This window comes from Microtus oregoni, unplaced genomic scaffold (genome assembly GCF_018167655.1).
Source record: "Microtus oregoni isolate MIOR12 unplaced genomic scaffold, Mior012 000004F_ref0000308, whole genome shotgun sequence".
NCBI lineage: Eukaryota > Metazoa > Chordata > Mammalia > Rodentia > Cricetidae > Microtus > Microtus oregoni.
The window spans coordinates 13,732,917-13,758,530 of record NW_024543063.1 but is presented as its reverse complement, the minus strand read 5'-3'; the positions used below and the strand labels follow the sequence as shown (position 1 = coordinate 13,758,530).

At 50.7% G+C, this 25,614-nt stretch overlaps 1 protein-coding gene across 8 annotated transcripts in view; it reads left to right on the top strand.

Moving 5' to 3' along the window:
* The window catches only part of Tns1 (tensin 1), a 229,143-nt gene that overhangs the window by 53,757 nt on the left and 149,772 nt on the right, over nucleotides 1–25,614 (top strand). For 6 of the 8 annotated variants that reach the window (XM_041650703.1, XM_041650702.1, XM_041650701.1 and 3 more), the window contains exon 3: nucleotides 4,697–4,734. In XM_041650703.1, coding sequence (XP_041506637.1) covers nucleotides 4,697–4,734 — 38 coding nt within the window. Of the gene's footprint in view, nucleotides 1–3,822; nucleotides 3,895–4,346; nucleotides 4,530–4,696; nucleotides 4,735–25,614 lie in introns of those variants that run through there. The other 2 variants (XM_041650711.1, XM_041650706.1) reach the window with 2 other exon arrangements.

Below are 25,614 nucleotides of genomic sequence, written 5' to 3'. Positions count from 1 at the left end.
AGAGAGAGAGAGTTTAATTGCTGCCACAACTGCAACGTGGTGTGGTCACTGACCAGCTCCCACGGTCCCTACCTTCCCTTAAGTAGGCTCACCCCTCCCACTGTACCTGTTCTGTGGCCCCCAAAATGCCAGCTTTGTTCCACGGGCTTTAGCTGGGGACAGTCCTACCTGGAAGCTTGCACGTGTTTACTGAGCCCATCTGTGTGGTGGACACAAAATGGCGATTGAGCAGAACCTCCTTTCTGATGCAGGGAAGCAGGGTGTGTGTGTTTGTGTATGTGTGTGTATGTGTGTGGTGACTCTGTAAGGGAAGGGGCAACCATCTCTGAATGAATGACATCTGGGGAGGCTGGCATGGCAGGACCAGACCCTTTCGGGGTACGGACTGGGGGTAAAAGCTGGAGCAGGCTGCAGGGAGGAGTTGATTCTAGTTGGGAATGTGGTGTGATCTGTCAGCATTTGGCTATCACCTGTGGATTGATGGGCGTAAGGCTGGAGGTGAGAGCCAGCCTGTGGGAAGGTAACTGGTGTGAACTGGTGCATAGTGGGAGCTGGGGGTGAGGGCTGGGGATTCCCAGCATTGCTGGAATTATTTTGTGGAACATGAGTATCAAATGCCCAGCAGGGTGGCAAAAGGGAAGGAGTTAGAGAAGAATGGAAAGGGATAGGAGCAATGGGGCCCAGGGAGGGTCGATGAGTGCTCCCCATCAGCCAGCACGGACCTGGCTTCACATTCTGAGGGGCCCAGTGCTTTGATTTCCATATTGTTTATCTACTGCTGTGTGAATATGGCTGCCAAACCTAACTGTTTGAAAGAGGGTTTTCTTCAGCTTGTGCAGCAGGAATGGTAGCATGGGATGCTTCTAATTTTGGGATCACTGGAGGCTGAGTCAGGATGGCAGCTGGGTCTGGTGGGGGCTATAGTAAGCAGGCTGCTGGAATGTGCTCAAGACAGGGTAACTGGTTTCCTCAACTAGGGAAAGACTGAAGTCCACAATGCCTTGCCTAGCTTGCCCCAAAATTCACACACACACACCACCAATTCTACATGATTCTGTCTTGTTAGAGTTCCATTCCTGACAGAATACTTAAAGACGACCAACTTGAAGGCAGCAAAGCTAATTATGTCTCAGCTCTAGTCAATGATTGCTTCAGCCTGTGGTGGCCCAGCACATCACAGTTTGTGCACAGGCCTGCTCACCTTGCCGCAGTCAGGAAACAGAGAGAAAAATCAAGACTGGGCAGGGGTCCCCGTATTCCACTCAGGGACCTAACTTCCACCTTAGGCTGATTTCTTGTACCTTTATTCCTGCATCAGATAACCCGAGCCACAGGCATCAGGAAGAAACACTCACTTTGCTCATGGTTTCCAAGGCATTAGTCCATCGTGTTGTGGGGCGTGGTTTGGTAGAGCAGTTCCTGCTCCTGCTAGACAGGAAGTGATTCAGGTGGGGGAGAAAGCCAGCCTGTGATGTCTGTCTTTTCTTTTTCTCACTTGTATTCCATCTGTTCCCCGTGGGATGCAATACCTGCATTCTTGCCTTCCTCTCTGGGAGAACAGACAGACCCAGGGGCATTCTTGATCGACCTCCCAGGTACTTCCCCATTAAATGAAGGTATCAATAGAGGTTAACCAGCTCAAGGCTCAGCTCTTACGGTTCAGCTTTTCTCCATAAGCCTAATGAACAGCCAGACCTGATGGTGATAGAAGTCAAGATTACCCAAACCAGGGCTGGATAGATGGCTCAGCCAGTTAAGAGCACTGGTTGCTCTCCAGAGGACCCAAGTTGAATTCTCAGCACCCACATGGCAGCTCCCAGTGATTTCTAACTCCAGTTCCAGGGGATCTGATTCCCTCTTCTTGCTTCTGCAGGCACCAGTGATTGCTCAGAAATACACTTGAAGAAGATAAGACACTGATGCATATAAAATAAATAATTAATAATAAAAAGATTACCCAAAGCAGCCCCATCAGTGTAGTGTGTGTGTGTGTGTGTGTGTGTGTGTGTGTGTTAGCAGAGGGCGGAGACCCCCTTACAGCTGGCTGCCACACTTCCTTACTGTACCATCCTAAATGTTTCATTGGTCTTGGAGAGGCCAGCAGCATGGTTTGGTCAGTCCTTGAATGACATCAGGAGAGAGTCAAGGAAGGCAGCAGGATCACTGTCCCTGGAGGAGACCAGAGACAGGTGGCTAAGAATGTGATGGAGGCTCAGTGGGACTGTGGACAGGTGCTCTGAGGTAGAGCACCATACTTGGGGACCTGGCTCTGTGTGCTGAGGTGCCCCTGAAGTGGGGTGGGGATAATTTCTCATACAGCTCTACATTCACCATTCAGGGAGTTCTGGACTGCCATTGCCTGTGTGCCTCCACTTGGGGACACTTGCTGAGTATCTGTCCGCTGAGAGGCTCCTATGGTCCTACAGCAGGGCACTACTAAGGGCACCTACCAAGGTGAGTGCTGGCATTGCCCCAGGCTGTACTCATCAAGTCACCATCCTGAGAACTGCCTGGAAAAAGGGTGTCCTTCTATCGCAAAGCCAGAAAAACACCCATGCCTGGTTCTGGATCACGGGCACACCCACACCCAGTTCTGGATCACGGGCACACCCACGCCCGGTTCTGGATCATGGGCACATCCATGCCCGGTTCTGGATCACGGGCACACCCATGCCTGGTTCTGGATCACAGACATATCCATGCCTGGTTCTGGATCATGGGTGCATCCATGCTTGGTTCTGGATCACAAGTTGGTCTGCCTAGGCCTTGTGACACTGTGTGGTCCAGAGTCTGAAGCAGATACTGTCCTAGCTGCAGAGGATACAGGTTTAGTGAGATAGGCAAGCTCCCTGTGCTCAAGAGTTTAGTGCTGGAAGCTGCCTAGGGAGACTTCAGATTGTGAACTGGTCAGATGAGGTGACAAAAGGGGTCCTGAAAGAACTAACTTAGACCCACTGTAATGTGGGCAGTCAGGAAAGGCCTTTATAAGGAGGCAGCCTTGAGTGGATCCTACCAGCTGAGGGGGATTTGACTCGCTAAGGACTGGGGATGACAGAGAGAGTCCCAGGCTGCCAGAACAGCATAAACAAAGGCCCCCAGGGAGAAGAGAGCTTGTTGCGTCCTGGGAATGTCAGAAATGTGGAAAACACTGGAGGAAGACAGAGTCCTGGTCCCCCACTATGCCCCTAGTGTCTAGATTGGGGGTTGAGAGGCCCAGTGGGCTGAAGGAGCTGTTGGTTGAACTTGAGCTGTGGCAGGGGGCTTGCGGTGCAGGGGACGGCTGAATGTGGAAGGTAATTAAATGACAGGGGCCATACAGTCATGGGGAGACTTTCAGCTAGGTCCAACTCAGGGGACACCTATTAAGCCCTTACAGTGTACCAGGTACAGATGGTGGTATCCATTTGTAGTCTTGGCCAGCAAGGGGGGGGGGGGTCTCCTAGGCTCAGGCCAATTGAACTGAGGATTTCTCAGTCCTAAAGTCCCTGTCCCAAGGAAGGCATGGGGGTGAGGTGGGGAGGGTGCTCATGTGAGGGGAACACCTTCTGGAAGGGAGGGAGCTGTCACCTAGAGTGGGGATACAGGCTTAGGGAATCAGGAGAAGGCAAACGTTAGCAGGATGGTGATGACATGGTGGGGATATGTCATAGGCCAAGGGTGATGGGCCTGAGCTGGGCTGGCGGGGTCAGTACAGCCTTGCTCAGCTCAGGTTGAGTCACCCGGCCTGAACTGGGCCAGGACAGGGTGCCAGTGGTCAAGGTGACATCCCAGGCTCAACTTTGCTGGCCAGGCTGGGTGTGGGGAACTCCATAGCCTCTGTGACTGCAGTGGGGCGTCTGAACCTCAGCCTCCAGCCAGGACTCTGCCAAAAGCTGGAGGCTGAAGCTGGTAGGGGTGAGTAGGGTGGACAGACTGGCAGGGGCAGCTGAGAGTTGATTTAGGGTGCACCTCTGCCGCCCGCTTCCCTCTTTCTCTAACCAGTAGCCAGGCTCTCCTATCCCAGCAGACCCAAATCAACTCAGAACCCAGGTCAGAGGCCCTCAAGCACCCCTGGGAAGGGCTCCTGGAACTTTCTAGAAGTGCCAAGTGCCCTGGGGGGTGGGGCCGCAGAACAGGGGACATTCCTGGCTTCGGGGAACCTGATAGGAAATTTGATTCCAGCTTCTGGTAGTGGGAGGGAGAGCAAGTTCTCCAAGTGTGTGTGTGTGTATGTGTGCGCGCACACTCACATGTAGGCAGGAACTTTGTGTGTGTGTGTTTGTTCTGTGCCACAGATCCCAGGGTCTCTGTAGCACGAGTGTGTGTGTGTGTGTGTGTGTGTGTGTGTGTGTGTATGTGGTGGGGAGAGTCCTGAGTGCTGTGTGTGCCTGCGGGTGTGCCCGGGCCTCTGGCCTAGGGGAGGGCACGTGTGACAGGCCTGCGTGTAGTTGGGTGTGAGGAGAGAGGCCCCCTTGCTCCTCTGTGCCGCTGGCACTGGGCCTGGGTCCCCACCACCTCGGCCTGGCGGGACTCCAGCGGACGCCTCGGGGGTACGCACCCGGGCTCCCCGTTCTGCCTCCCCTCAGTCCCTCCGCCCCTCTCCTTGTCCCCCCCCCTCCCCCTGCCGGGCGTGGAGGGCTGGGGTGGGAGGAGATTGCGCCTGAGTTTCCATTTCATACCTCGCGGCTAAAACTTTCTTTCTGTCTCGCTCCCGCAGTCTGCAGCTTCTCCTGTCATCGGAAATGCCAGGCCAAGGTAAGGGGCAGCGGGGAGCTGGTAGGGGGCGGGGTGGGGCGGGGCGGCTGCTCTTTGGTTATGCAAAGTGCGGGGCACGGGTCAAGGTGAAGGCCAAGGCCAGGGAGGTTCTGGGGGTCCTGGTCCCGCCGTGTACTGCCCTGCGCGGCCCCATTCGGCCAGCCTGGGGTAGCCTCTGCACTACAGAGAGTGGGGGCGGGGCCGTGGAGTTGTCTGACAAGGTACTACCAATTCTTCAGGGGCCAATCCCCCCCCCCCCCCAATTTCCGAGCTTAGTTTCTCCAGTGTTTCCTGGCAGGTCATGCAGGAGAGGGAAACTGAGGCGAGAAGACAGGAGCGATTGCTTTGATTGTTCAAACACGTCCTTTCAGGTCTGGGCAGGAGGTGGTGGGTCAGCTTTGTGGAGTAATGTGGGGTGATGAGGGTGTCATGAGTTTGGAAGGCAGCTGCTGGTAGGTGGCTTAGCTTCCACCAGATTTGTGACCGATTAGGACTTCTCTCACTATTCTTCCCTGTGTCTGCTCAGGCTCCAGGCCGTCCCCTTCCTGTCACTTCACCTGTCCCTCTGGCAGGAGCCCAGGTGAGAAGGAAGCCACAGAGCAGGGAGTTAGGTGCAGGGTCCGCTTTTACCCTCCGGCTTTACCTTTTTATTAGTTGGGAGGTGGTAGGTGTGTCACAGTTCTAACTGAACCTGATCCACCCCAAGGGCATGGGGTTAAGATGTCCACCTCTCAAAACGTTTTGAATGTTAAGTGAGCTCAGGCTGTGAGTCCTAAGTGCCCACGCAACAGAAGTGCTCAAAAATCAATCAATCAATCGATTGACCATCAACCAATCAATCAAACAACAAACAAACAACCCACTACTGAGGAACAGGCCTGATTCGGAGAAGAAGGGGCTGTTGATGGAACCTCAGGTCTGGGAGTGATCTGCTCCCTTCTGTGAGATCCTGACTATGCCCCCAAGGACTCCTGGAAGAGCTGCATACTATAAATTCTGGGCTGCAAAGGGCCTGTGGCTTGCAGCAGGAATACTGGCTATCTGGCTTCCCTGGCTGGGTCAGCTTTATCTTTGGGGGTGGGGGAGTCAACGTGTTCTTGTCTCCCTCTCATGTCCTCTTTGCTCAGTTCATCTGGGGCAGAGTTCTCCATCTTTAACCCCTGAAACTACCAAACTGCTTGCTCCTCTCCTTACCCCACGCAGCCCTTTCCCATATCAGTGTTTCTCAGTGACAGTGAACATTTTTGCTCTCTGGGCCTAAGCCTTATGAGCACGCGCAGTACACACGCTATCAGATCTGAATCTTGTAATCCCACAGGGTGGAAGATCACGTTGCTTTAAATTGGAGGAACCAAGGCACCGAAAAGTATAGGTGTAGTTCCTTTGCCATGGCCTTTTGTGCCCCCCTTGATTGTCCTCCCCTGACCATTGGCCCATTGTTTTCTGTCCGGATCAATGGCCTTTTTAAAATGTTCCTCTTTTGCTTTCTGCCTCCTAGTAGCATCAGGAGACTGTTAAGAAGATCATGTGATGAGTTTACTGTCAGTGAAAAGTTAGTTGGAATAGGTGGCTCAGAAAGACGTGACAGACAGTAGTCCCCTATTTCAGAAGGATACCAAAGATGACTTTTAGGGGCATCAGCCTGCCTGATGGACGGGTCTCCCCTGTGCTGGGGGTGCAGGTACCCCAAGCTATACAGTTCTGCGCTGCTTAGCCAAGGAGGCCAAGTTGAAGGGGAGGGGTCGGGCAGGGCACCTCCATACAGACAGAGCTTTTCATCGGATTTCCCCCTATAGGAAGTGGAACCTCCTGGTGGGTGTACTCCACCCAGCTAGCAAGACTCTACCCAAACCACAGCTCTCACTGCAGGCTGTTTCTTCTCCAGCTGGGAAGCTGAGTTCTGTGCTGCGGGCTTGTAGCTAGATCAGCTTGGTGGTCATCCCCCCCACCTTCCGCTTCTAGGGGAGCCACCAAGCAGCTGGCCAGCCCTCTCCATGTACAGGACCCTGCTCTAAGGCAGCTGATAAGCGGGCTAGGCAGGATTAGCCTAGCATGAGTGCTTGGAGGAGGTGTTATGGGACGGGAGACCCAGAGGATGTTCCTGGTGCTGTGAAGGAGAAGAGCCAAGCAAAGGCCCTGAGGTGAGGCAAGCTTGAAGGAAGGAGGGTAAGCTGGAGAGTTTAGGCTGCCACGGTGAGAGGCTGTGTTGCCTCCAGGCAAGGACAGGGCCAGAAGCTGCTAGTGGCATCTTCCTAAGAGTACCCAGTGAGTTGACTGATGGTGTGGCACTCAGAATCATGGGGGCAGGAGTGAGGAAGGGGCCGCCTGGGGTGTGTTTCAAAGTCTTGAGCTTTGCTGGTGGGTGGGATGTTGGGTGTGAGAGAGAATCACTGACTCATAGGTCTTTGGCCAGAGCGACTGGGGACATATGGCTTCGTTTACTGAGTAGAGGAAGTGTGGGAGTAGGTTCCTTGAAAGCACTGTGGGAGATTTTCCTTTGTTTTGTGTCTTTTTCCAGTTTTCTCCCTTCCCTCCATTGGGAAATTTTCTTGCTGGTTCTTGATTCTGCCTTCCAGAATGCTCCAATAGTATATACCCGTGCTGGGATGGGGTTGGGGTATGGGTACGCAGCAATATATAATGTAACAGAACTCCCTAAACTTAGAAGATCAAAGCAACGATAGCCATCTGTGTTGCTCACTGTCGCTGAGGCTCTGGAGTTGGAGAAGGGCTTGGCTGGCCAGATCTAGCCAGGCAAAGCAAGGCAGGCAACATTGTCTCCACCCCTACAATCCACCTGTGTTAGAGAGTGAACTCAGAACCTCAGCTATGCTAAGCAAGCTCGTGAGTCTCTTGTTGCTTTTCTCCGAGATAGGGTCTTACTAAGGCAGACCTTGAACTCTGCTATAGCCCAGGCTAGCCATATTCTTACCATCCTGATGCCTTAGCTTATAAAGTAACTAAGATGACAGACCTATACCCGCAGGCTTAGCAGCAATCTTCTGAAGGCCTAATGGGGTTTGAGGGACCTCTCTCAGGGGCTCTCTTTTGGGGCTACCAGTGGGGTTGGCTGCAGGTAAAAGCCTCTCTTCAGCTTTGTGGTCTTCTGCTAAGGGCACTTGAGCATTCTCATGTGGTACTGGCTGCCTGGGAATGATTCAAGAACATGGAGACAGGAACATTATGTCTTTTCTATTCCAGGCTTAGAAGTCTCCCACTGCCACCCATGTGCACTGTCTCCTGCAACACAGGGCAGCCCTGTGAGGTCCTGCGTGGGCTTGTATGCCAGTGAGAGGAACCCATGGAGTCTTCACAGCGTAGCCATGCTAAGGCCATGCTAGTTACTTCTGTGTCTATGGCAAACTATCAACAGAAGCTATTCAAGGGGGGAGAGGTTTGTTTCGTCTCACGGTTTCTGAGAGAGTTCATTTTCTACCGTGGTGGCGAGGCATGGCGGTGGGTGCATGAGGTAGTGACTTCTCATGATGGGGAGAGGGGGGAGCAGAGCCAGCAAGTGAGAGTCACCCACTGCAGTGACCTGCTCCCATGGCCTCGGCCCCACCTCCTTAAAGGCTCCTCAGCCTTTAGAACTGCTCTATAAGCTGGGGACCCAGCATAGGTAACAAACCCATGAGGGATACTGAAATTCAGATTATACCAGAAAGGGACAGGCTAAGCGATTCAGGGAGGCTGCCTGAGTGTCAGAATGCATCTCTGATGATACAGTATCGTGTTTCCTCGCCTGTGTCTGCACAGGACTTCCCAAGATGCAATCTACTCCCATTCATGTCGCAGGCTGGGAGGGGAGGTGGGCGTGGCTCACAGTAACCCTATTTTAGGTATTGACCATTGAAGCCTAGTAAAGGTGACCAGTGGGGCTCCTGCATCTCTGTACAGTGGACTTGTATTGGGGTTGACCAGGTGAGAGGGGAGTGAAGGGAACAAGGATGTGGGAGAGAAGGGTCTGGAATCTCAGTATGGTTCCAGCACACCCCTTCTCCAGTTTTTATAGAGGCTAATTCTCCCACAGTCTCCCACTCTTGGACCTCTTGGGACCTTTGCCTGCGCCTTATTTTTTCTCTGCTGTTGAGGAGTGGTTAGCATTTGCTTCCCACTAATTTTCAAAATTTACTTTTATTTTATGTGTATGATGTTTGCCTGCACATATGTCTGTGCACTGTTTGCTTACCTGGCACCTGAGGAGGCCAGAAGAGGGGGTTAGAGCCCGTTGTGAGCCACCATGGTATCTGAACCCTGATCCTGTAGAAAAGCAGCCAGTGTTCTTAACCATTGAGCCCTCTCTCCAGCCCTGCATCTCATTCTACTTCAGATTTTCTCTCTGCTGTTCTCTCTGCCTCCCGACCTCCACTTTCTCATGCTACAACCTCCATGTTTTTATGTTGTTATTTTAAGTATAGATTAGAACCATTTTAGAGTTACAGAATAGTGGCCCAGGTTCCCCTGGCCCCCAGATGGACTCGCCAGCAGAACCTTAGTGTCCTATTTTGACCAGATCAGATTATGGCTCCTCCCAGCAAAATACTCCTGGTCCCCTGCAGGTCAGATGGGAGTTACATGAAAGGAGCAGAGGCCTGGGTGTGCCAGCCCTGGGCGACTGAGATCTCTCACCGGTTCCTTCCCTGAAGTTCTTTTCTATGTTCAGGCCAGGCCCAGGAGGGAAGAACACATCCATGACTTAGTCTCCTCCCCAGTACCCAAAGGGCTCCAGTTCACCTTTAAGCTCCAAAGGAAAAGGTCATCCTGTAGGGAAACCCGTATTTCACTGTGATATCACCTCTGATGCGAGGCCCTCATGAACAGACTCAAAGCCTTCTGTGTAGCTGTCTTGGAGGAAACTATTCTCGAGCCACTAAGAATAGCTGAGTGGGAGGGGCTTGCGACCCCAGGTTCAGTCTGTGACTCCAAGTCTGGTGGAGTGTTTAAGCTCCTTGGCCCTGGAGACAGACTCCTGTGTTTCAATCCTGACTGTCCCAGTAATGCTCACCGTGTGGCCTGTGGCAAGTCGCCAAACTTCTCGGAACCTGTCTCCTCATCTGTAACATGGTGATTATAATGGTACTTATATAATGGGGGTCTTATAAATACTGAGAATGGTAACCCAGTTGGAGTGCCAAGTTCAAAACATAGTGCTCAAAAAGTTAGGAATACTGATTCGCTTTGGTTTATTCTCCCTACTGTCTCTTGTCTCATGAAAGGTAGGGGATCTGAGACCCCGGCACAGCTTGCTGAGGTGATGAAATCAAGACTAGACACTTGCACCAGCGCTGTCTCTACCCCCTCTGTTGTAAGGGAAAAGCAAGGTCATTGTGTATGCCACTTAGTGAGACTTTGGCTGTTTGCCACCTTGTGACACCTGATGAACATAGCCAGGACCTGAGGTCTTGTGTGGGTGTTGGAGTCACCTGGACACTTTAGCACAGACACCTGGGTCGTGCTCTGCATGCTGTGTGTGTGGGCACTGGGGTTCTGGACAAGTGACAGGGCTGTTTGTAGCCAAGCTTGATACGGCTTTTTAGCAGTCTTGCTCTGAGGTGTTTGCTGGAGAGAAATAAAAACCTTTCCATGTGGTGATGAATGTGCAGGTCCTAAAATCACGAGAGACCCAGACTGGAAAACGCAGGAATGTTTTGCATCAGGGGAATGGGTGAGCAAATGGTGATGTAGTCTTCAGAGTCTTCTTCCCGGGCAGTAAAAAGTCATGGGCTTGGACTGGAGATGCCATTCAGTTGGGAGAGTGCTTGCCTAATGCAAAGGAAACCCTGGGTTTTATCTACCCTCTGCACCTCATAAAGCAGGTATAGAGGTGCATGCCTGTGATCTCAGTGCTGTGGAGAGGGAGGCAGAAGGAGCAGAAGTTCAAGCGTATCTTCACTTAAATAGTGAACTTGAGGCCAGGCTACATGATGCCCTGTTTCAAAACACACACACACACACACACACACACACACACACACACACACACAGTCATGGATTAGTCTTACACACAGGAGGAGACCCAGAGACATGGTGCTGGGTGAGAGAAGCCAAACCCAGAAGAGCTGCACCTTGGATGACCTGTGTACTATAGATGGGCAGAGTTCCAGTGCTAAGGACTATCTCAGTAGGTTCTGGGAGCAGGAGTCTGAGGAAGAGGGCCAGCAGACCGTGTGGAGAGTGCTCGAGCAAGCAGACCTGTTTGGCTGTCAAGGTGCTCATATGCCCGCCATACCTCTTGAGCTCTCCTAGCATCCAGGAGACAGAAGCAGCAGGACCTTAAGTTCTCAGACAACCAAACTAGGAGTCTGGGGAAATAGTTGGGTCAGTGATGTGCTTGCTGCACAAACATGGGGCCCCAAGTTCAGACTGTAGTGCGAGTAAAAGTGGTGTGTGTCTCTAACTGCAGCGCTGGGGAGGTCGAGACGGATGGGGCCTTACAGCTCCCGGGTCAGCCAGTCTGGCCAATCAGCAAGTTCCAGGTTCAGGTTCAGTACGAAACTCTGTCTCAAAAACCTACGTTGAAAAAGCAATCGAGGAAGACAGTCTTGTGCTTTTTAAAGCCTATTGATAAGTGTTTTAAGCATTGATTTTCAAATACTGGAACAGCCTTGTCTTCCTGAGACAAATCTCATTTGGCAGTGGTATATATATAACTCCTATTTGTCGTTGGATGAGATCTGACAGTTCGGGGGAGGCTTTATGAGAGATATGAGTGTGGTTTTATTTTTGTTTTACAATATCTGTCTCTGGTTTGAGTGACAAGGTAAAACTGGACTCAGAATGACGTGAGAAGCATTCTCTGGATCCTGTATCTGCTCTTTATATTTTTTGGTTTTGTTATGATTTTGAGACACGATCCTACTGTGTTGCCCAGGCTATCCCAGAATTCAAGGGAACTTCACCCACCCACCCACCATCCACCATCTACCATCTCAGTATTCCAGGTGACTGGGATTACAGATGTGTGCCACTGAGCCTGGCACTTTTCTTTTTGGAAGTGTTTGTAGACAATTGAAATAGATTATTCTTTAAATTTTTGATAGAATTCATCTGCGATGCCATCTGAGCCTGGATTTTTCTTTGTGGGTAAAATGCTTATTGTTAATTCAATCTATATGTTGTATGGAATAGTCAACTTTTCTGTTTCTTTTTTGGGTCAGATTTGGTACTTTGTATCTTTCTAGGAAACATATATATTTCATTGTAGTTACCTAGTTTTGTTGACATATAATCATTTGTAGTGTTCCTTCATCATTTAAAATTTTTTTTTTGTTTTTTATTTTTGTGGGGGTCACATGAGAGATGTTACCTCTCTCATTTCTGATTCTGGTCATTTGAGTCTCGTTTGTTTTCCTTCCTTCCTTCCTTCCTTCCTTCCTTCCTTCCTTCTTTCCTTCATCATCCTGGCTACAGATTTATCAGTTTCCTCCATAACGTAAGGGAATTCACTTTAGCCCAGCGGTGGTGGTGCAGAAGCAGGTGGATCTCTGTTGAGATCAGCCTGGTCTACAAAGCAAGTTCCAGGACAGCCAGGACTGTTTCATAGAGAAACCCTGTCTTGAATAACGAAAAAATAAAACAAACAAAAAACCCCCCAAACAACCAACCAAATAAAAAAAAAAAGCAATTCCGCCTCCCCCCCGACTTACTTTTACAGAATTTTCCATTGTAATGCCAGTTATTGCTGCAAAAAGTTATTGCTGTACTCACTTCCTACAGCTGCTCTCTTGCTCAAATTCTTTCTAAGGTACCGATGTGTGTGTGTGTGTGTGTGTGTGTGTGTGTGTGTGTAGTGTGTGTGTGTGTGTGTGCGCACGCGCGTGTAGCGATAACATGCGGGCTTGGAGTATGTTGCATGTATGCTCCCTATCCGCAGAGGCAAGCCTAGGGGAGAAAGTTACACTGAGCCCCAATGGCTTCTTACTTTCCTTAACTGTGACTCCTCAAAGCACTCATTTATTTATTTATTTTGGTGTTTCTGGCTCCGGGCTGTGTAAACATCACATGGGGGTTCAAAAGTCAGAGAGGTCTTAGAAGTTCAGAAGGGTGAGAGGGGAGGACTCGGAGCAGAGGGAGACACATCAGAGGTGGGAGATGGAGGACTGGGGACAAGAAGAGGGAGGGAGGTGGAGGATCATGGGAGGTGAAATTTGCTGAGGGGGCACCGGTCAGCACAGTCTCACAGTGGGGTGTAGGGAAGGTTGAGGTCCATAGTGAGAAGTGGAGGGCAGAAGTACCTTAGGTAACTTAACACTTAGAAGTCCTGTCAGTGGGGTGTGAGGGCCCCACTCAATGTAAGTCTTCCTGTTGCTTCTGCTGGTGGCTCACTACCTGCAGAGCCAGCTGAGACAGAGTAAGAGAGAAGCTTTTGGTGGGCTTCCATTGCCTGGGCATGACAACTGGACAGCTAGAACACCCAGTGCCCTGCCTGCTGGGTCCAGCTGGGCCGAGAGAGCTCACAGCGCCCTGCCCGCTGGGGTCCTGCTGGGCCAAGAGAGCTCACAGTGCCCTGCCCACTTGGGTCCTGCTGGGCCGAGAGAAGCAGGCGGTGTCTCATGGCCCTGGGATACAACCTGAGACCCAGTGGCCTCCAAGCAGGCTTTGCTTACAGGCCAAGGTTTGGTTTACATCACTGGCCTAATTGAGGTTGGCGTTTCTGACCTCAGACACCAATGAATCCCGACTCTTCTGCTCACATGAGGTGAGGCACATGCTCACCCCAGAAATCTGGTTTCCTTATTGGTGTAAAAATGTTCACAACAGAATGGTGACATGGGTCAATCAGGTAAAGATGCTTACCATGATGCTTGGAACCCACTTAGTAGAAGAAGAGAACTGAGTCTTGCTAGTTGTCCTCTGTGCTACACAGACACACAAACACACAAACACACACACAGACATACAAACACAGAGACACACACACAGAGACACACACAGATACACACAGAGACACACACAGATACACACACAGACACACACATACAGAAAGAGGAGAGAGAGAGAGAGAGAGAGAGAGAGAGAGAGAGAGAGAGAGAACCAGGAAAACCAGGCCTGGTGGTCAGGCTGTAATCGCATAAGGCTGGGGCAGGATACTGAAAGTTCAAGCCAGGCTTGGCTACAGGGTGAGTTCCAGGTCAGCCTAGGCAACTTATTGGGACTTTCTCAAAATGAAAAAGAAAGAAGCTGGGGGTGGGGTGGTGGTGGTGGTGGTGGTGCCTGCCTTTAATCCCAGCACTTGGAGGGTGGCAGAAGTAGGCAGATCTCTGAGTTCAAGGCTAGCCTGCTCTGCAGAGTGAGTTCCAGGACAGCCAGGGCTACAGAGAAACCCTGTCTTGAAAAACAGGGGGAAAAAAAAGTAAAAAAAGAAAATAAAGAAAGAAAAAGGAGAGAGAGAGAGAAAGAAAAAGAAGTAGGATGTTAAAGCAGGTGCTTGTTTACTTGCTTAGCCCTCAAAAGGCTCCAGGTTCAATCTTTAGCCGTACACAAGGTGACACTGATCTTGCTGTCACACTGACTTGCAAGGCTGACGTGAGGATTAGACACCTTGCAGGTGCAGGTCTGGCATGTGATATAGGCCCTTGCTCAATCAATGGCTCTTAATCTAATATCACGACATCCTAGGCTTGTAAGGCACCAAGTGTTTTCATACTAACCCAGGGCTCGAGGCCCCAGGAGATCCACAGCGGCAGGTTAGGGTAGCTCCACAGAATGACGTCCCACACACCTACAGTCACTTGTGGATGGCCAGCTTCCTCCTTGGTTGGTTTTCCTTTTTTGTTCTACCCTGCTGGGGACTCCCAGGGGGTGCTGGTGCCTGGCTGATGTATGATTTGGTGAGCTGTCTGCTGCAGTGGGCAGGTGGGTGGATGTTCATGGGGGGCCATTAGGAGGAGAGGGGTGTGTGTGCCCTGGGCACAGAATAAGTCATAGATTAACGCCCTGACCTGTTCCCACTGGCACTGGCCCTGGGGCACCCAAGCGAGGGTGCCCAGAGGTATCTGGGTTCAAGCCAGGTTCTGTGTGGCACAGCAGGGGGCCGGTCATTCTTGGGTCATGAAAGACGGGAGGAGCAGCCTCTTCCTGTCCGTGGAAACTCATACGGCTTGGATTCCACCACCAGGCACATTTGCAGAGATCCTGTGTCCTTGAGCCCATGGGATCCACGGAATCCAATTCTCGGGACTTCTCGGTAATGGACACGAGTGTCTCCTCCGGGGCAGAGGAGGAAGTGGGCTGAGAAGTTAACAGTGTGCTCTCATGGCTGGTGAGCTTGGCACGAGGTCCCCTGATTTGAATGCAGGATTGAGGAGAGCCTTGGTAGAGTCTGAGCTGACCTCAAGTCTGACTTAACTAGCTGGGATGTGGGGCCGCTTTGTGGTTTGAATTCTTGGTTCGTGGAAGGTCTTCCCTTACATGGTATGGTGAGAATCTAATGAATTAATACGTATAAAATGCTCAGAAGGGCAGATAAATGCGGGTGGCTGCTACCATTGCTCTGCTGTGGGTGGAGCCTGAAGATGGCTTCAGATTGTCTTCATTTCTGCCGACTAAGGCTTGCAGCCTTCCCCGGAAGATAGCCCTGGGCTGTCCTATGAGGTGGTAAGCTCTCGGCAACTGTGTCAGAGAGGAAGGCTGGACTGGGGGTGACCAGTCTCTTGTTTGACAATGTGGGGGCTGAGAGTCAAAGCTGGCTTACTTATTCCTGCCTCTGCTGACAGAGGAGTGGCCTTGGGCCATCTCTGCAGTGATTTGGTTGGGCTCGTAGCTGCCGACGGCAAGGGTCTGGGGTGTGGATGAAGTGTATCCTGCAATGCGTGGTGTACTGTGGCCAGTGGTTTGTGACTGTGGTGTCTGTGTATAGGATGCTGATTTGGCCTGTCTGAGGACCCCAGGGCAGAAATGCCTGTGTCACCTGATCTCCTGGCCAGATGTGCTTGCTATGTGCCCTGAGCAGCCTGTATCGTCAGCTCTCTCTGTTGGGGTGCCTGAGGGCTTCTGGGGGCACATCTTGGGTTGAGTTCTTTCCCTCTAAAGGCTTGATCCTTTCTTGTCTTCTGGTTATTATGACCTTAATCTGGGTCTAAGGTTCTTTAGGAAAAGTGTGTGTGTGTGTGTGTGTGTGTGTGTATGCATGTGTGCATATTCCTGGGTTTGTGCATGTGTGTGTGGTAGCCACAGGACAACTGCAGGTGTCACCTTCATGAATTCTGTCCTTTGAGACAGGAGCTCACTGGCCTGGAGCTTAGGTGGCTAGCTTGTCCTGGGAATCCTTCTGTCTCCACTTCCCCGACCTGGGATTACAAATGCATGCCATTAGTGGCAGCATTTTCCTGTGGGCTCTGGGGATTGAGCTGAGGTCCTTGTACTGGTATAACGAGCACTTTACCGAGTGAGCTATCTTTCTGCCCCCACTCCCCTCTACTTTTTGAATTACAAACTTTTCAGGTGATTTCAGCTTTACAGAGAATTTGGGAAAGTGTTTCAGGATTTCCCTTCACCTTCCACTACCGGGTTAAATCATCCCCAACTACATCACAGTTGTCAAAACACAAAGGTTCTCCTGGTCCGATACCACCAGTGAACAGACAGCCGAGGAGGATTCAGCTAGCACTCCTATGGCTGCTCTGGGATCCAGCCAGAGAATCCACAACGATATAACGCCTTGTGTCTCCTTAATCCCCTAGCCCAGGACAGCTCCTCCATCTGTTTTGTTGCTCATGGCTTCAACCCTGTCAGGAGGGCTAGCCTAGGACAGCTCCTCCATCTGTATTGCTGTTTATGGCTTCAGCCATGTCAAAGCGCTAGCCTCAGTTTGGTTTGATGTCTACTCTATTAGGTCTACACTTGCTAATTGTAAGGAACTGCCTCATATCCCCTGGATGTTTCTCATCTTGGTCACCTGTTTGTGTTCATATGGCCCTCACTCTGTAGGCTGTAGGCTGGGGTTGCATGCTTTTCCTGTGGTATGGGAACCCCTCTAGAGAGTAGGGTAGAATCCTCAGTGCTTGACTGTTTTTGGAGTCAGGACACCCAGGTAAGATGCACGCTCCCTATCTCTTGAGCCTAATTTAAGGCACAGGCTTCCCAGGACTTCAGGTTGGCAAGTGTGGGGCCTGCACAGCCAGCTGATGGGCTGTGAACTCAGAGAGGGCTACATCGGACTGTTCTGGATGCAGTACCTCTTATTCCCCAGAACATCTCCGAGTTTGCTCCTGAATCCTTCAACAGACTGGAGGAGACCCAGCCACGTGATTGAAAGTCTTTTCCTTCTTACGAGGTCACTGCTGGAAGGTGTCATTCATATCTCTAACATGCCGTGATAGCACGGCATAGGTGGTGTTTGTCACTCCCTGGGAATGTAGCTTGCTGTTGAGGTACCTACCCCCTCACACTCTAAAGGAAACCCAGAGCTTTGTGTCACCAAGGGTGGAAAGTATCAGGGTGCAGGGCCAACTTGGAAAGGAAATAGGAAGTTTAGGTCCAGTCTACCTTAGCTTCCAGGAGAGATCTGAGTGTGGCCAGCCCTTTCTTTCATCTCTAGAATGGGGAAAGGTCCTGCTGACTTTAGCCATGCGAGGAGTCAGCAGGATTTTCTGTGGCCATGTTTGAAGGTAAGTGAGAGTGTCCTTCCAAAGGGTGGATCTTTCTCGCTACTTCCAGCTTTGAGAAGGGACGTCTCCAAGCTGGAGTGACTATCATGCTTTCTAGAGACCCAGACAGGATGCCCTTCCTTCCTAGGAGGACTGACGGGCTCTACTGGTTCCTCTTTTTGTCTCTGATCAGTTTGGGAAGGGAAGCAGAGAGGCCAAGGTGGTTAACCACAGAGCCAAGGTGGGAATTGTGGTTGTGTGGCAGGTGAGCGTGTGTATGTGTGCACAATGTGAGGAAGATCCCGAGGTGGCAGTAGATATGACCTAGAGATGCAGAGGGACGTTCTGGGATGCGAACCAGGGGGAGATCAGGTTGTCATACTAACTGGGCAGAGCTTCCTACAGTTAGTTCTTCAGGGCCTGATTTTCCCAGTGGCTGAAAGGTACTATGGGAACTTGGGAGAACACTGTATCTCTTCTCCCCTCACCCATAGGACTCCGGTTTCCATATTGATTACTTTCATGTTGCTCTGACCACAGTACCCAAGAGAAACACACAAAGCGAGGACATTTGATTTTGGTTCATGGTTTTAGAGGGATTCAGTCCATTGTGGCAGGCATGGTGGAGCAAACCGGTTTATGGCAGCAGTATTGTGTGGCAGAAGCTATTCACGTCATACTAGACAAAGAAATAAAGAACAAGGCAGAAAGCAGGGGTTTAACCTTAAAAGCCACACCCCTAGAGACATACTCCTGCCTCCACCCGTGTGAGAACCACGGCCTCCCATAAGAACCCCACCAGCTGGGGAACAAGCATCACACATGAGCTTGTGGGGACATCATATGATAACAGTGTCTCACTGTGGTGTATCAGTGGTCCTTCTACACCTAAGGGGAAACTGAGGCTGTGGGGGTTGGAGTTGCAGAAGTGAGCGACATCAGACAGGGTCACACAGAGTAACCTGGTGGCTTTCTTGATCGTTACCAAGGACACTCTAAGGGAACAGGAGGGAGTTGGCTTAGCTCTGAGACAGACCTTCCTATGGAAGAAGCCTGAGGGAGCACAAGGCACTGAAGGTATTGCTGGGTCCTCTTCAGTGATATCTCCAGAATGTTGGGGGTGGTGTCCAAGGGAGGGCTGGGCCGCCCTGCACTGGAGATACGTGTGTTGTAGGGGCAGTGATGGGCTGCATGGAGAGTCATGGAGTCCTTGGTGACTGGTCCTGAGCTTGGGTTAAAGCAGCATGGGAGGCTTGCTCTGCCTGTAAGAGCATGTGTTTTTCTTGTTCACTCCTCTGTCCTTCCGAAAGCCTAGAATCAGGGATGAGGACTGGGAGACAGGACTCCTGTCTGTGAGCATCTCTGGCCAGCTTGGCATTACAGGTTCATTTTCCTGCTGTGAAGAGCCTGGCGAATGGTGTGTGGTGTGTGTATGCATGTGTGTGTGAGAGAGTGTGTGAGTGTGTGTGTAAATGATGTTTGTGCCCTGCTTCTGGCTAGGCCCTGTGTGAAGCTTCAGCCTCCTAACTGGAGAGGCCAAAGTGGTCTGGTGGGGCCCTCGCATCCTGGTGCAGGGTGCAGGGATGGATGGGGGCTGGACAGAGTGACCATACACAGTGTTCCCTGCAGCTGCTTCTCTTGTCCCCGCCCCCTCCTCCCCGGCTCACATCTGAGAATGACGATGACGATAAAAACACACACTGCCTGACCTCAGCGTCCAGGCATGTCCCCCCACCCCTCCGCCCGCCGCCTCGCATTCCTGGAGCTGAGGAGGCCAGGGCCACCCTCCACCCTCAGAGCCTCTAGCCGCCTCCTTGTTCCAGTCTGAGGCTGCTGTCCACCCTGCTGAGTTCTCCCCCACCAGTCTCTTCAGAGGCCTTGCATCCTAGGGAGCGCAAGGATAGGTCTCAGATGGCCTAGATCAGAATACTACACGTAGAAATAATAGAAATACTTATTTAATATTTATTATTTATTAAGTATCCAGGTACCAAGTTTCATAGTAACCACTTTCTGTAGATCAAGTCAACAAATTCTCAAAATAACCCCATGAGACCCCATGAGAAAGTATATATATATATATATATATATATATATATATATATATATACTTTTCACACACACACACACACACACACACACACACACACACACACACTTTTAGCATGAGCAGAAAGATAGTGTCAGGAGGAACACCTGCGGCTCAGAGAGGAACAGCTGCTTGCCCAGCATCACCTAGCTAAGGAGTGGGCGGTGACAGGACTTCAGTGATGCTAATGCTACACATCTAAGCTTTACTCCAGCCTGAGTCAACCCAGACTTAGGACCATGGTCCTGAGAAAAGATGCTAAGATGGGGGGAGGCAAGACCCATCTAGCCTGGCGTCCCTTGGACATTGGATGTCAGGAGACATAGGTGAGCTCTCCCAGGGCTGAGAGCCGTGGGGCACCCTTGTGACCCCACGTTAACTTTAAGGATGAGGTTAGGAGCCTAAACAAGAGGCAGGAGGCCCTTTCCAGGATTTATCTCATGCGTTTGAGTGCAAGAAAAACACCCTTTATCAACATTTCCCCTTGAGACGTCAGACGCCAGCTTCTTCTCCGTGCTAACTGGACACATCCACTAACAGCTGGCGTTTCCAGGAGGCTCTGGGAGCCGATTCTCACACTGAGTTGGTATATTTCTGGCTCTAAGTACAAGCCTCCATCCTAAACTCCAGTTCTCCTGACCTAAGCTCCCTTGCCCTTTCTGCTGACTTTCCCCATGTGGGCTCCTGGTCGGTCGGCATGGTCCAGCCCCTCTGTCTTGCTTTTCCTCTTCCGCCTCCCACAGGCCACTTCCCTTCTTGTCAACTCTCTGAAGTTCCAACCCTGCTCTGGCTCTTTCTACACCAATTTCTGGCTTTTGCTTGCAAGGTTTCTTAAACATTGGAGAGACAAGTTGAGATTCTAGTTTTGCTGCCCAGGCCCTGAGACCTCTCTCTATTACATTTTCCCTCTGTGCAATGGCCACAATGGCATCTTTCTTCAAGAGAGGTTTGGGGACTAGAGATAATGGATCAAGGGTTGGGTCAGAGCCTCTCTGGATGAATGGCAGTGGGGATTAGAGTTGTTTCCTTATTTCCCATGGAGCTGCCCACCCACTCACGGCCCGAGGAAAGCCATATACCTGCATGTTTGGGGTGCAGACGAGGGCTTAGGTAAGGGAGTCTGTGTCCCACATGGGGAACTCAAGGGAGTTTGTGGCTGTCTCAGCTGTAACCAGCCATGCCTCTTTCCCCACAGAGCTGTGGCCGTTCTAGTGTCAGTGCTGTGTGGTTTTTCAATTTCCCACTCATTCTGAGGGATAGATTTCATGGGCTTGATCAACAATTACGTGTGTGTGTGTGTGTGTGTGTGTGTGTGTGTGTGTTTGTCTCTGTGTGTGTGGTTATTGTCATGTGTTTTAAGACAAGGGTCTGACCTTGAACCTTTGATCTTCCTGTCTCAGCTTCTAGAGTACTGAGATTAGAGGTGTGTGCCATCACACCTAGCAATGCATTTTCTTTCTAAACACATAATTTTAAATAAAATTGTTGATCCATGTTTCTCTTTAATGTTCTCTGTGTACTTGTACTTCTGTTTTGTGTGTGTGTGTGAATTCTTTTTTTTAAAAAAATGTTAATTAATTTGGATTTTTGAGACAGGGTATCTCTGTGTATTAGCCCTAGCTATCCTGGAAATTGTTCTGTAGACCAGGTGGCCTTGAACTTGCAGAGATCTGTCTGCCTCTGCACCCCCCACCCCCGTACTGGGATTAAAGGCATGCACCACCACTCCCGGTATGATTTTTTTTTTAAATTGTTGTTGGTTTTGAAATAGGATCTCAAGTACCTTGCATCCTTCCTGCCTCCACTTCCAGAGGGCTGGGATTATGGCCAGATTTTACAGTGCTGGAGATCGAACCCATGCATGCTAGGCAAGTGCTCTACTGACTAATATACATCCCCAGCCTTCAGTTCCTTTTTTTTTTTTTAAGTGGGAGATTAAAAGCATTTACAGATGTAGCAAGAATCTTACAATGGCCTCTGATCGCTCTGCTTCAACAACCATTGATTTGGTGCTTTTTTTTGTTTCTTTTCTTTTCAAACCCTTTCCTCCCCACTTTTTATTTGTTTACTTTTTGCTGGAGTGTTTTTTTAAAACAAGCCCCAGACATGATATCATCTTTAATACTGCAGTGTGTGTTGTTAACAGATAAGGACCTTTTATTTTAACATTGCGGTAATGCCATTAGCCCAGTTAACATCTTTGGTAATACTTTCTTGAGATCAGCTTCACTCCGGTCTGTGTTCAATTTTCACTGATTATCTTAAAAGTGTCTTGTCTTGCTCGTTTGCTCTGGGTCAGGCAGAAGGACTTGGAAAGGATACTTGTTGGAGCCTAGGTCTACTGTGATGGGAAACTTGGTTATTGCTTCTTACCAGTCAGCTGACGAGGTGTGTTCACTTTCTCCCGCGGGTCCCTGATTCCTAGATGGTGAATTCAGGAATCCACATCTTGCCTCTTCCTGTCCCCAGCCTCCCTAGCTGGCCTTGGCTGTGCTTGCCCCAAGGAGTGTGAGTGGGGTGGGGAAGCACCTTGGGGAGAGCCCACAGGGAGGGGAAGCTTATGCTGCTCTGGATGCTCATCCAGTGAGCATCAGCCCTTGAGATGTCCATGTAAGGATGCTGGCTTGCTCAGAGCATGGCCAGTGGGCAGTGCTGGAGGGGCTGGCCACGGGTCAGCAGGTTTGGGAAGCACAGCTGGCTGCTTTGCAGGGTATGGGGCTGGCCAGGAGGGGATGGTGTGGGAAGCCCACCTTGAGCTGTGCTTCCCTGGTGGTCTACTCCCCGGCCCCTGCACATTTACTGCCAGTCCTGCCCCTGCTCTCCAGCCTGGCTGCTGTTCTCATGCTTGGGTGTCTGTCTAGACCCCCTTACCCCATAGAGATGTCCTTGGAGCTGGGAAAGTCACCCTCCAGGGGATCCTCTTCTTTCCCTGCTCAGGACACATCACTTCTTCATATTCTAGCCAGAATGGTCGCATTTTTTTTTTTTAAATGAGGACATGGGTATACTCAGGTCCTCATCCCATCCCCAGGATCCTGGGTGGTTTTGATGAAACTAGCGCCCTTCTCTGGCTATGCTGCCCTTACCTGAGAAGTATTGCAGCATCTTGTAGATCCAATTCTTACCAAGAAGGATGCTTGATATTTGGGTATCTCTCTCTGTGTCTGTCTGTCTGTCCATCTGTCTGTCTGTGCATGTGTGTGTGTGTTGCATAGATTTTAGAAGATCAGCCTGAGACCAGGGTGGAAAAAGATGCCTGAGAGTCACAGAGAACCGTAGACGTCCATCCATAGGACCAAGGTTCCATTCTCTCCCTGTTTCTCCTTCCCTTAGGTCCCTTTGTCATCCTTAGGTGTTTGTCATTTTTCTTCTTGCTGACCTCTGTGCACCATCCCATTCCCATTGTGTCCCTTGGGACACTGTAGTTCATGGCACCCCCCCCCCCCCCCAACTCTGCCTCATTCTCCCAGGCCCAGCACTTTGTCTGGGCTCCTCTCTCTTGTTCCCATGGGTAGAGGAGCCCCTGTCTTCATAGTTCCCAAGTTTCCTCTGTACTCTCTGTGACTCTGGGACTTGTGAAGTGAGCTGGGGTCAGGTAAAGGTTATGTCCTTCTATGCCCTACTTCGGGGACACCTTTTATCTTGAGGGTCAAAGGTCCCCAAACAAGCCCCAATGACTACTATTTGATTAGCGATTGTCCACAAGGGTCTGCATGGCTGAACCCGTGCATCCCTGGGCCTATAACAAACAGGTTTTTTTTATTCACCAGAAAGAGTGTTGCCCCTCACTTACCCAGTCTGTTAAGAGTGGCCAAGAGGGAGCGAAGTTTGAGATCATGGAGGAGACAGGCTGAGAAGTTGGAAGGCCTGGGGAAAGTCTGGGTCTCTTCCTTCACTGTCACGAGAGGAATGGCTATAATAACAATGGTGGCGTTAGGCTGTGGTGAGAAGGACATGGCATGAATATGGTAACCCTATGTGGGAGTGGCTTCTTCCCTGGCACTGGAGGTGGTATAATAGGGTATCAGTAGACCGTGGGGACAGGATGGCTTCCATAGCCCTCTCCTCGCCATGAATGCAGGTCCCTTCCCTCCTTCCTGTGTGGGTATCTGTGAGGGGAACCTATCCTGGGCAGGTTCATCAGGGACCCTGGTGAGAGAGGAGCCAAGAGGATTCGTGGCAGGCCCTTGCCAAGATGTCTGTGTCCCGGCGCCGGCTCCTGTGCAGCCCCAGGACAGCGCTGCGGGTGGGTGGAATCCACAGGGGTGAGACATAGAGGCTGGAACGTGCCGGGGATGCTTGGGGCTGCTTATCTCGGCCAGGAATGCACTGTGGTATTATTAGCCGGCAGCCTCTCGCTTAGGAATAAGCCCCTGGGGGCATGTTGGACACCTGTCCAGCTCTGCCTGCCCAGACAGCCTGTGGGTGCTTGTGCCTGGCCAGCCATTGTGGACAAAACTCTCAGGCATGTTTGGGTGCCAGCAAGTATGCGTGCAGAGATGGAGTGTGAGTCTGGGTCTGCATGTGTGTATGGTTCCTGTGTACGTGTCTGCATGCACATGTACTTGTGGGGGCATGCCTGCCTTTATGTATGAGCATGAACGTGTATGTGAGCATGTTTTTACCACACCTCTGTGTGCAGGTATGTGTGTACATAAGTTTCAATGTGTGTACTGTATGTAGTATGTGGGTACTTATGCTTGCATGCATGCCATAAAGTGTGTGTGTGTGTGTGTGTGTGTGTATGTGTGTGTGTGTGTGTGAAAGTGTATGGTTTGTTTGTGGCTGTGACTGAGTGTCAGCCACTTGGGGGCTCCACAGGGCCTAGTGATGAGAGACTGGGTCATTAGTTCAAGATCATCCCCAGCCAGAGAGTGAGTTCATGGCTAGTCTCTGCTGCACGAGAGTCAGTTTCAAAAAGAACACAAAACAAAAAAGCCCTGATGTCAGCCTGATCTAAGGTCTGTCTCTGTCACTCATCAGTTTATGACTTTGGTGAGTGAATTCACCTGCCCAGGCTCACCTTCTTCTTTGGTATCATGGTGATGGTCACAGTTCTTACTTGGTAGTCTGACTAAGAAAAGTCTAGAAAATGTAGTATATGGAATACATTCATGGCTCAGTGGTTAAGAGCACTGTCTGCTCTTCCAGAGGTCCTGAGTTCAATTCCCAGCAACCACATGGTGGCTCCAAACCATCTGTAATGAGTTCTGGCGCCCTCCTCTGGCGTGTGGGTATACATGGAGGCAGAAAGTTGTATATATAATAAATAAATGTATCTTTAAAAACAAAACAAAACTTTAGAATGATGTCACAGTACCACCATCACCAACCACCACCTCTGTCATCATTACTACCACCTCTCTCCTTCATTACCTCCATCATCAGCATCATCTCCATTTCCATCATTACCTCCACCTCCCCCCACTGCCTCCATCTCCACCATCACCTCCATTCCCACCTCTATCTCCTTCATCACCTCCGTCATCACCACCACCTCCATCTCCACTACCACTTCCATCTCTGTCATCATGACTACCACCTCTATCTCCTTCATCACTTCCATCATAAGCATCATCTCCATTTCCATCACTACCTCCACCTCCCCCACTGCCTCCATCCCCACCACTACCTCCACCATCACCTCCATTTCCATCATCACCACCAGCTCTGTCACTACTCTATCATCTCTATCACCACTGTGGTTCTAGACCCCTAGCTTTTACTTCCCTGCAGGGACCTTCTATAGCAAGGGAACAAAAGTCCAGGGGAGACATGAGGTCTGATGGCTGAGGGTTGTGAGGAGACCAGAGTAGAGCTACAAGGACCTGACTCTATTCTTGGATGCTGTGTGCCATGCTATACTATCTTGCTCAGGTTTCAGAGTAGCAGCAATATGCTAGCTTGGGGAAGGAAGGAAACTTTGGCAGGTTTTTCCCAGGCTCAAGGGTTCAACAGCCTAGAACCTTCTTGTGCAGCACACAGCTTCCCCTGGAGCTTTGGCACTGGTTCTTCCTCCTAGCCTTGGATCCACTGTGGGTTATAGCTCAAATAGAGAACAGAGCTGCTGCCCCGGAGAAGGACCCAAGGAAGAGGCCTAGTATTCCTGCTCCCTTCCCCGGGCCAGGCCACAAGAACTTGGTCATCTAGCTCTTCACACCTGGTGGGGCTTGGGGCTGCCAACTCCTGCCTTCTGCTCCCAAC